Source organism: Pleurodeles waltl, chromosome 1_2, assembly GCF_031143425.1.
Source record: "Pleurodeles waltl isolate 20211129_DDA chromosome 1_2, aPleWal1.hap1.20221129, whole genome shotgun sequence".
Taxonomy (NCBI): domain Eukaryota; kingdom Metazoa; phylum Chordata; class Amphibia; order Caudata; family Salamandridae; genus Pleurodeles; species Pleurodeles waltl.
The window spans coordinates 1,198,444,950-1,198,457,075 of NC_090437.1; the positions used below are offsets into that span (position 1 = coordinate 1,198,444,950).

General features: G+C 45.6%; 1 protein-coding gene across 2 annotated transcripts in view; it reads right to left on the reverse strand.

The window, feature by feature from the left end:
- Positions 1 to 12,126, reverse strand: part of CFAP99 (cilia and flagella associated protein 99) — a 199,707-nt gene that overhangs the window by 100,240 nt on the left and 87,341 nt on the right. For both annotated transcript variants that reach the window (XM_069203675.1, XM_069203667.1), the window contains exon 7: positions 5,306 to 5,386. In XM_069203675.1, coding sequence (XP_069059776.1) covers positions 5,306 to 5,386 — 81 coding nt within the window. The remainder of the gene's footprint in view (positions 1 to 5,305; positions 5,387 to 12,126) is intronic.

Genomic DNA, 12,126 nt, shown 5'->3' on the forward strand with positions numbered 1-12,126 from the left:
ACTCAACCTGCTCTATAGAGGCACAGATATATACAAGAAATAATTTTAGTTTTTGCTAAATTATATTACAGTTCACTATGTCTATTTTATTATATGATATACTTCATAACTTCATAACAGTCTCTGTATATTCCACTGTCTCTGGTTGCTGACAACTGTATCACTCTCCAGAGTTGACTAGTTAATACACTTTTGTAATACGTGCACTGAGTAACTTGAACTGTAATGCACATTCTTGTATCAGTTACTACCTACACCAAGTTAGAAATAAAGTCTGTGATCTGAGTGATGTTTAATCAGTATAGTTCATCATCTATAACATACTGAATATTCATTAGTACTAGGCTTTTTCTCTTGACATTACACATTCACTTCCCAACCACTAGCAAATACATAATTCAAAACATAAACAAAGGCCCTCATTCTGACCTTGGCGGTCTTTTCGCAAGACCGCCGAGTTACCGCCGCGGTGAAGACCGCCGACCGCGGCGGTATGCCGCTGTGCGCATTCTGACCGCTGGGAGCGTACCGCCGGAAAACCGCCAGCAGCCACACTGGCGGTCGGCGGGAAAGTGGAGACTGGTCAACCTCCACCGCCACGCCAGCAGAACACCGCCCACAGAATTACGACCCACATTTCTGTGTGGCGGTCTTCTGTTGGCGGTCACCTCCCCATGGCTCCTGTCACCTCCCGGAGGACCAACGCACAAGGTAAGTTGATCGTCCGTGAGGGGAGGGGGTGGGGGGGTGTTGTGTGATGTGTGCGTGCATGGGGGTGTGCGTGGGAGTGTGTAGAGGGGGTGTGTGAGTGCGTGCATGCGGGCGGGGAGTGCTGCTGTGCCTATGGGCAATGTGTGTAGTTCGGCGGGTGCGCATGTCGGCATGTATGTGTGCGGGTATGTGTCCCCGTTGTGTATGTGTGTGTGTAGGGGGTGTGTATATGTGCATGTTGGGGGTGTGTGCATGTCGGGGTGCGTGTATGTGCATGTCGGGGTGGGGGTGGGGAGGGGGTTCGTACCACCTCTGGGGGGTGGCAGGGGGGTGGAGGGTGTGGGGGGAGGACTCGGGGGGGCAGTGGGGGGTGGGGGAGACCCCTATCAGTGCCAGGGAAGGAATTCCCTGGCCCCAATAGTGCCTACCGCCATGGTTCGCATGGCGGTTCCCGACTGCCAGAAACCGCGGCGGTAAGCAGGGTCATGATACCGTTGGCGGTCTTGGGTCGACCGCCGGACCGGAGTGCGCAGACTCCAGCCCGTCGGTCATGACCGCCGTGGCTGTCGGAGTGGGGAAGTGGCGGTCGGTCGCGGCGGGGACCGCCGCGGTCAGAATGCCATTTTTAATACCGCCGGTCTGTTCGCGGTCCGACCGCCGTCTCTCCGCCGACCGCCAAGGTCAGAATGAGGGCCAAAGTCTGTACAAAAAGAGGATGCACTAGGTTCTGTCATGAATAGGTGAAATCGAGTTTGATACCCTAGAAAGAATGACTCTAAGTAGGAGTTGAAATCTTTGGCATGAGGGCACCAATTCTAAGTGCAAATCAGTCTAAATCCATAGGCTCTAAAGTTTATCCAGAACACTACCCTAGGAACAAAGTCCTTGATAAAGCCAAATGAAAACGCAATGAATTCTGCACTCCTGGCAACATGTTTCCGGCTGCAGCAACTAACTATAAAAAATGTCTAGGAAGGAATGCTCTAAAACACAAGGAATTTATACTCAACTGATCCAAGATGGCCACCGCTAGCATTGCAAATGTCAAGAGATTCCTTTGGCGTTCTGAAATATGCAGTTTGTTGAGCCTCTACTTGTGTGTTCTGCATAGTCTAATTTTTGCAGTCACAAAGGCTCACTCCAAACAGTGGCCATGCTTTGTATGCACTCTGTGAGAAAACAGGGCTAATTGCAGAGGCTCCCTAACTTTTTGCCCCCATTTTTCACTTTTTGCTGGCGTTTTCCTGACTCTGATGTTGCCCTTGGTACTGCTAACCAGTCCCAGGGCCTGTGCTCTGTGTACAATCAGTATGCAAATTAGTCTAATTATAATTGGCTAAGTCAACCTACCTATAAGTCCCTAATATATGGTAGGGCATGTAGGTTTTGGGACCCCAGCATAGGTAGTGCACCCATAGGTGCACTGCTGAGGTGCCCACTGTCATTTTAAAGGCAGGCCTGCCTTGCTGGCTGCTTTTAAATTAAAGTTACATGCAAATTCGACTTTGGAATTAAAAGTAGTTCCAAAGCCTTAAACTACCTTATTTTTACATATAAGCCCCCCCCCTAGGGTGTGCCCTATGTGCCCTTAAGGCTGGGTGCCACGTAACTATAAGCAGAGACCTTCTAAAAATAGTTTTATAAGCCCTGGTGAGGTGAAACAGCAAAACTCGTTTTTTCCTCATTGTAGTGAATGGCCTCCATATGCTAGAATGGGGAGACATTATTTTAATTTTAAAAATCCCCTTAAGTTACAGATACCACAAGTTTGGTATCAAATTAATTGTTATAATAAATACCACAACTCCCAGTTGTGGGATTTCAAATAACTTGTTCAGGTGAAGAGTTTTGAACTTTACCTGAAAAATTGCCAACTTCAGCCATGCAGTGTTTTTGCTGCTTTGCTCTGATTGGCCAGCCTCTGGCAGCCTGGCCAGGCTGCCTTGATGAGGTGTGAAGTGGCCTGGCTCAACACAAAGAGATGTGCCTGGGGGAGGAGATCCTCCCTCAGCAGATGGGGAAGCAGGAAGTGGGGAGGGCTGCCAAACTGGTCTTCAAAGGCAGGGAAGGACATTTGGAGCAACCCAGTAACACCCTGACATCCTGCAAACACAGACAATTAGGTGCCCCATTGATTAGATTAGGAGAGGGCAGGAGAGGGGTGTGTTTAGAATTTTTAGCCACACCAGTGGATGGGCTCAGCCAGATGTAACCCCCAAAAATCACTTTCAGCCATGATCGATTTTTGAGGAATGTTACTCCCTGTGATTGATTTTTGCCACACTTCCCTGGAAGTGGTCATCACAGGGGGAAGCACCCTTCCCCTGATTGGAGAACCAGGACCCCCTGTTTTTCACCCAGGAGCAAGGATAAAACTGGCAGACCTGTGCCCACACCTCAGTTCCCTACCAGATCCCTACCAAGAAGAACTACAGAAGAAGAAGGACTGCCCTGCTGGATCCCTAACTTGCACCTGGACACTGCACTCTGGAGGACTGCATCAGCTGCACACTTGGGCTTCACCACAAGAAGGACTTTGCCTGGCTTCAACTGGTTCAAGGAGGGACTCCCTGTTTGCTACAGGTGAACAATTGCTAACCAGAGTCCCCTGCACCAACTCCTGAAGAAACCAACCAGCCACTGTCCAGTGGCCAAAAAGGAGTTTGCGCCAGGTGCATTCTGGGAGTTGTAGTCCGCACCCTCAAGGAGCATCTCAGCGCTTCTGGGACCTTGGGGTGAACTGTGGACCTCTTGGAATGCCTGTTTCAAGCGTATCAAATGTATTTAACTCCCCATAGACTACACTAAATATACCCCAGTGTGAAAGATAAATGTCCCTACTGCCAAGTACCTCTGACAGATATATTGCACATGTTCTGGAAGAGCCCCATGTTGCAGTGGTTCTGGGTAGTGGTACTATCAGACATCACACAGGACACAGAGCGGACAGATGTTGTCATGATGCACCGCTATCTATTGGGCTCATTCCCCAGCCCCAACAGCAAGAAGGCCACCAGAAGATTCATAGACCTGTCCCTTTTCCTGGCTATGAGGGCGTTGTTAATGAGAAGGAAGTCTCTTATTCCTCCTTCCATCCCGCTATGGAGGCAGGATGTTATCAGGTGGTCACAGGGCATGGGCACAGTCATCTGGAGGGAGGAGGAGAGAGGTTAACACCTCCTTTGGCAGTTTACTGGGACACAATACTACATTATTTTTAAAAAGAATTCTAAAAATGACACTACACCACCATAATCTTTCTTGATTAACCATTCATGCTAACACTATTATAGCATATTGGGACTAGGACCCTTTCTAGTGAAGAGGGGAGAATGTCTGGAGTTTAAATCTGTGGGATGTTCTCACTGCACCTGGTGTTCTTTCCTTTAGGTCCTATGGTCTGCCCACACCCTCCTAAAAATTAGGGTGCATAGCTCTGGAAAAGTTAACGGAACTTAGTGTGGCATAAATGTTATGCTTTGTGGTATTGGGACACTCTGCGGTGAGTGAAAGTGATTATTTTCTGTATTTGTCTGAGTCACTTGCTCTAAATATTATACTGTGTGACTAAGTCTTATTATGGTTAACGTCCTGCACCAGATTATAATATATGATGTACAGAGATGTATATCTGTTTGCTGCAAAATGTTAATAAAAACAAATAAAAATAAAATAAAAAAAATGCCATTACCACCAGCAACCCCCCTTCTCTTGCACACAAGCTCATCGTCTCTGGTGGTTCTCTGCATACCCACAGCCACAACGCCATCAGGCTGCAGACTCAGAAGCGTTAAAGTCAAACACCAAAACATCAGGCCTTTTTCATTTATGCATCTAAGATCTGGAAGAACATCCCAGTATCCTTCAAGACCACCCCACAGCTGCTCCAATTTTGGAAAAAAGTGAAGCCTCACCTCCTTAAAGAACACTATATCACAGTGCATTAACTGCCCACAAACCCAGCTAATTGACTTTATGCCTGTCTTTGACCATGTACAGTGCTCAGCTGCTTTTCATGTGCTATAGAACTACTATATGCATGCATAAGGCCAATTTACTGAACTGGAAAAAAGAATTGGGGAGCTTATTGTAAACTATCTATACAATATTGTAAGATAATGCAGGGTGGATCAGACATAATTACATAATGCTGAAAAAAATAGATTTGGCAGACTGGCAGAGGGGGTGGCCATTTGATGGCCAGTATGCCAACCACTAAATGTGTCCCTTAAGCTTGAATTAACTTTCTTAAATGTTGATCAGGTACAGCAGGAGGCAGGCCCGGCAAGGGAAGGGATGAAGTTTGGTCTAAACCCTGCTCATCCAACCACCTCCTACAACCTGATTTTTCAGTTATACCACACTACCAAATGATAGGAAGACACTTTATGGTTCCAAAGCTAATCACAGAACTTCAAGATGTGTTCCACTTTGTTGGGCTTACATTAAAATGTACACTGTAAGCATATCCGACAGTGGGTTCCGTGCAAATGAATGCCATAAAGCGTTTGATGGAACGCGGACATCATTATTCCAAGACATAGGATGTACCCTAAGAGCATGGTTTTGTGTATATCATGGCAATATTACCTACCTCTGCTCTTTGGCGATTCTTCAGCTTTGTCTCTTCCAGTCGCTGTATTTCCTTTGGTGGTTTATAGGTGGATACCGGGATCTAAGTAAAAAATGAGACATCACATAACTTGAACCAGTTGAAGGAATAGGCAAGAATTTGAGATTAACATCCTACAAAACTCACACTTTAATAATCAATATTGTTTTCAATACATTTTTCATCTGATTAAGGTTGCTAACAAATGTACAGGTAAAACAAGTTAACTAGTTGAAATGCTCTACAGAGGCAGGCAAATCAAAAGCATAACTAATGGGTACAGTGTCTACTCGCTTTAATTTATTAGACAAAATATGATAACAAATATCTCTGATGCATAGAAAACAATAGAAACATGGAAGTAAGAGGGCTACTAGTGTTTTTGCCCCAGTTCTCCAAGTAGTTGGGTTGCCCCATATTGCATCTTCTGGGCCCCTGTTTTGGGGCAGGTCTCTCATGAGGACCCATTAAAACTGAGGCCAATTTCAGCACAGAGGCCAACTACTCTGTATGGAATGGAGTACAGATGAGGAATCAAGGTCATGAAGAGTAGATAAGGTCCCAGCCGTGCCCCACTTCTGACATACCCAACAGGCTTCAGGTCCACTTTCCCACCAACTAATTTTAGAAAATTCACACCAGCCCAGCTCAAGCCATCATAAAGGCAGATGGACAAGAAAGGGGGCATCATCTGTAAAGTTCACACCAACCCAGGCTATTCCAGGATAAAAGCAGGTGGAAAAGAAGGGAATACCATCCATAACTGCACGTTTTACACCACCTTAGCCTATGCAATGGTAAATGGACAAGAAGAGAACATCATCAATAAGTGCACATTTCACACCAACCCAGCCTAAGCCATGCTAAAGGCAGATGGACAAGTAGGGGATGTCATCAGTAAGTTCACAATCCCCATACCAATAGATATTGGCATTGTCAGGCTTAGGTGGTTGTCACTGTACATAAAAGTAAGAGGCATTGAAAGCAGGCAGGAGAGTAATCATTCATCTAAGACCCCTCTCAGAAGTGTTGTGCCTCTACACGTAAACGTCCAGTTATCAGTTTGTATCTCTGTTCTGGAGGCTTACCAATGACACTCACCACTGATTGTAATCTGCATTAAGAGGGATAAGCCACGATGTTTAGGGAGATGGTAACTCCAGTCACCAGTGGGATGAAACATGAAGAATCCATCGTCCCACGGTCAGTCAGCCCTGTATCCACCTTTTACACATCAGGAGGAAGGTTACGAACAGCCAATTGTTAATGTGCAAATACTAAGCGTAACACTCAGGCAAGCAAGGAGCTTACTGCTAAACTGACAGTCAGGGGTTAATCGGGCAAATGTAGCTATTAAGGCTTCTTTCAATGGGATGCTTTCTTCCCTGCTCCCCCCCTCCCCCCCCGAGATCTGCTTTCATTCATTTCCTTTTTACAACTCCTCTAACTATAAGGACTGACATTAGAAAGTGGCGAGCAGCGGTTTGCAGAAGATGGAAAAAAGTTGACATGTAGTAAGTTGATTGGAAGCTACCTGTACAGCAATACTGCTGCTGGTTTATCGGACTCTGGTCTAACAATTCGACAATTAATCGATTTGCTGTATTACTTTATCTGACAAGTGCTACTGATTATACGGCCTTTTGATCTGTAACTTACTTTGGCTTATCCATATGTTGTTTTTTTACCTGAAGTACTCTTGGAATGTGTTATGGCAGCATCCAATAAAGTTGGAAACAACAGAGTAACCTTTAAAAGAAAGCTAACTCGTCACATTACACAAGCCCCTTTCCTATTTCTTATTCCAATTCCATTCCTAATTATTCAGTGCAGTTTACAATGTTAGCGAAGATTTGATTATTCTTATTGTTGAAAATAAAAATTCGTTTTGATTTTGTTATACTAAGTTTCTCTAAATGTGTCTTCGTCTTTGCCTACTGCTCTTGGTGGAGGCAGCAGGTGGTGATCCTGCCTCATGTCACTGAGCATATTGGCTTGTATCAAGTAAAAGGGAAAGGAGCCTTGGACTGGATGAGGGACTTGACCTCCCAGGTGATCCTAAGCCTCACGAAGGAGGGACCAGCGAGAGGCAGATCCCAGCTCTGGAGACCCGGTTGAGTACAGTGAGAGATCAAGGAAAGCAAGACTTCCAGGATACTTCAGGAAGGTGAAAGGAGGAGAGGGATGTGTAAATAAGACAAGGCCACCTCATAAGAGTTCAGTACCAAAGAAAGGTGAGGAAGGGCGGTGTCATCATGAACAGCAAGATACCAACACCCAACGGGTAGCTGTAGACTGCAAACAGCAGATAGAAGGCAGTAGACAATATGGCTGATTAGTGAGTTCTGTCTTGAAGGAAGCTCAACTCAGTAGGCATGGAGGGGTACATATGAGTAGAGACAAAACAGAGAGAACCAGTGCAGAAGAGGCTAAGAAAGAAAGACCTCCTTGAGACTCTGGGCACGAGAGGCACAGAGTTAAAGAGCCCTGAGTATAACACTATAACATTGAGGTTTTACTTCACATATAACTTACATCTTAGATGAATACAATACCCACTAAAAGGAATAGACTGGGAAATGCTTAAAGATCAGAATCAGTGGGTGAAACTTACCTAGCAAGCAAGAAGGAGGCTCCACATTTGAGAAGGTAGGAATAGGGTCTAAAGAATGTTATGTAAGAAAGGAAGGAGAAGGTCACCCTTCAATAGAGAAGTCATTGCTAGAAGAGTACTCATTACAGTAATACAGCCGCAATCCCAGGGAAGCCCTACACAAGAGTTGGTGGGGGTATTGTGCAACCAAGGATCATGAACAGACACAAAAATGTTGTTTCTCCACCCTTTGCACTATGATATGGATGTATACAATTAGTGCTGCCTAGCCAACTGAAGTAGGTCAGTACGATTTGGGTGCAGTGGTTACCAGATTTGCTACCTCTGTAGAATTAGTGAGAATAAGTGGGTAGCAGCAGCCTGATACAGTCCAGTTCTGATCCTCCGAAAGGTCAGCAGTATTCATCCTGGTGAAACTCATCCGGCTGATGTACAGTGGCCAGGGCTGGTCAGTGGAAATCTCTTCTCCACTGTAGCTATAGCCTATTGATTATCAGGCTGGTGGCAGCCAATGAGTGCGTGGCAGGAATAAGCAGGTAAGCAGGCTGTAATGGTATCAATATGATGTTGAAAGATGCTGCCTTGCATATCTATGTTCTGTGGTAAGCAAAGATTTATAGTTGCACTAGTATAATAACAAAATATACCTAATTAGGGTTGCAGAAATTGGATTAAAAACTGCCACTGGGAGAGCAATAGGTGTGTATAAATATATATATTTATATATATAGATATATATATATATTTTTTTTTTAAAAATATATATTTATGTACACACAGAGCATTTGGGAATTAAAGAAGGGGGTGCAAGTCGTTATGTAACTCTTGTGGTAACTGTGATTGTCTGCATGAGGGCAAGACTGCAAATTAGTAAAATCTTTCTACTATGCACATGCTACACATTACTGACCCCTGTGGTGTCACACAAACAGCACCCTTTGGGGTGCCCTTTAGGAAAGAGCTAGAAAAGTCATAGAACCTCTGGCAAAGATGTTATTTTATGTGTATTTGTAGAGCGCGTCTGTATCCTGGCATTTAAGCAGGGGCAAACCTGGTCTGGCCAAAGTATAGGCTGGTGGGACCTATTCAAAGAGCCACATCTTCAGTATCTTGCGGAATTCAAGAATAGAAGAGGCAGCTCAAATATCCATCAGCAGCATGCACCAGGCTTTAGGAATGATGTACGAGAAGGCCCGGCTGGTGGATCTCAATCTGCATAAGTGGGTGATTATTGCGAATAGGAGTCCAGCTGAGCATTGGTGTCTGGCGGATTTGTGGAATGTGAAGTGGCTGTTTTGGTAGGCTAGGCCTGTGTGTGTAAGCCTTTGAAGGGTGTGTGAGGAGTCTGATAAGAGCTCATTTGTGTATGGGAAGCCACCGGAGTTCCTGAGATATGGGGTGATGTGTGTGCGAAATGGTAGGTTTAATGTAATCCTGGCTGATGAGTTTCATATGGTTTGGAGGCGCCTGGTCAGGTATGTACTGGTTCCGGGGTATAGGGTGTTCCTGAAGTCTAGTCAGACATAGCCAGAAATGCATAGAGCAGTCACTGATAGCACAGCAGAGGTTACTATCATTATATGCTTGGGGGATTTTGAAGCCCTGTCCTTAAAGCACCTCATGAGTTTGTATTAGCACCTAGTGCTGTGGGGAACTTCATTGCCTCAAGCAAACAACCAGAAAGCAATAGATGTTATGTTCTGTTGATTTGTATAGCATACTAATCATCCGTGGGGGTACGCAGTCGCTTGAGCAGGTGAGTAGACATATGGTCCCCATAGAGTTATTCGAAGAGTCAGGTCTTCAGCTTCTTGTGGAACTCCAGAAGTAAGGAGGAGGCTCTGATGTGTTGTGGGTGGTTGTTCCATGTTTTAGGTGTCATGTAGGAGAACAAGCGACCTCCTGCTCTGCTTTTGTGAATGTGGTGGGTGTGTGAGAGTGAGGCTGAGCATAGGTGTCTGAAAGGCTTGTGAAAGTGTACCCGGCTATTCAGGTTTGCTGACCCAGAGTTGTGCAAGGTTTTGTATGGGTACATGCGGAGTTTGAATTGGCTGGAGATGTAGGTGCGGCGTGGAAGGTTGGGTATGAGTCTTGTGGCGGCGTTCTAGATGTCTGTGTGGGAGCTGTTTGGAGATTCCAGAGTAGAGTGCATTGCAGCAGTCAAGTCTGCTTGTGATAAGTCCTTGCATGACGGTGCGTCTGATGTGCTTTGGCAGCCACTTGAAGATCTTTTGTACCGTGCGTAGGATGTGGAAGCAGGCAGCACTCACAGCCTTGACTTGTGCCGTCATGTTGAGCTAGTCATCCAGGATAATCCCCAAGTTCTGCCGTGGTCTGTGGGTGTTGGTGCTTACTCAGTCGAACCACCAGGTAGTGTCCCAAGGAGAGGTCCTGTTTCTGAATACCATTACTTCCGTCTTGTCGGAGCAGAGCTTCATGAATGTGCTGTCTTGTGTCCCCATTATGCATGTGCGCTTTGATTTAGCAAATGAGATAGAGAGATTGTACAGGGTTAGTTAATAGTATACCCAGTCGTGGTCTGAATCTGTCACATCTGAACAGGCACAAAATGGAACCACGGACCTGGTAGATACTCCTACCACACTCCCATCTCAAAGGCAGGAATACATCAACTAAGAAGATCTTGATATTTCCTAGGTTACTTTGCAGTTTATGGAATGTCCTGTACACCTGTAGTGGTACATTCTTGAAAGAGTGGACTGCTGTTAAAGCTGGTGTGGTTCTGGAAACATCCACTGGGAAGCTATGGATACAGTAACACACCCAATAGGAACAAAGGAAGGAAAGCCCCAGGCTTACAGCTTTATGTTCTGACTCTGCAACTACATAATGCAATGGTCTCTATATAATGCAATGGCCTAATGCCAGTGCTTAATTTGTGCTTGTTGTTTCCGGTGCTGAGCACCAGCACTTATTTTTGAGGGCCGGGGCTTATTCTTCTGCCTCAAGCATTTGCTGTGAGCAAAAGACACATATGGGAAAGACGGAGGAAGCGAAAAACGAAAAAGTGTCATAAAGGGGCAAAGCAGAAAGCTGCAGGTGTGAGCTGAAGGGGCAGGGAGTGGCTGTGAATGGATTGGAGAGGCCCGAGATGGCTTCAGGATTACGCTGCTTATTATTCCGTGTTCCCACATTTCATTGCAGCAGCCGTGTGTTTAAGAGGAGGGCTTTGAGCACCGGCACGTTTCTATTTACAAATTAAACACTGCCTAATGCAAATGAAAAACTGCATCCAGAGCCATTTCCCAGACTGAAGCCAAGATACTGGCAGGACTGCAGTGCAAATACCTTGCAAACACGTTTACCAGAGGGAACAGGGCAGTACTGCATTCCCACCAATGTTGCTGGCTGTGACTACAATGCACAGGGGCAGCGACAATGCCAGCCAGGCGTGGGGCCAATAGCCCAGAGGAGGGTTAGATTGTTGCCCCACGGCTTCAAAACTGAGGGCATTTGTTCCACCAGGGGCTAACACTAAGAATAAGGGAAAGAGGGGAAGGAGGACAGATTCAACCCCAAGCCCTCTTCTAAGAAAATGTGGGAGACTGAGTTGACGGTGTCTATGCTTCAGAAGGAGCACATGGTTATGGTGGAGTTTCAGGAGTGTGTGGTGTACTCTGTCCAACACTTAGAGGTGAAGATGGAAGACCTTGAGGACTAACTTTTGACCTCATGATGTGCTGTCTAGGGGAGAGTTGCACTTAGGAATATGTATGTCCTACCCAGAGCCCCGGAGGTAATGGCATTAAGGGAATGCTTATTGCTGAGAATGGGTCTTGATAATAGAAGAATGTGGCTATGGAGGAATGTTGCATAGAAACATAGGAAGATGTTCATGTTCACGGGTTTAAGCAAGGAGCCACAAAGAGATTTGGGCTGCTGCACCTGAGGGAGGCTTTTATACACGAGAGCGTAATCAGAAAATCAAGGTGTCTGTCAAGCAGATTCTTACAGGCCTTTCCTCGATTGAATTAAGATGGGGAGGTGAATAAGTGGGAGAAGGTCGAGATTCAGAAATTATTGAGTTGAAGTCTCATGGCTTCTGGAGGCTTGCTAAAGCTGTCTGGCAGGATAAGCACTGAGATTGGGTTGTATTTCTCACTGTCTTTTAATTATCGAATGAGATGTGGTGTCTCGCTCTTCCACTCTCTCTTTTGCTCTCTCTCTC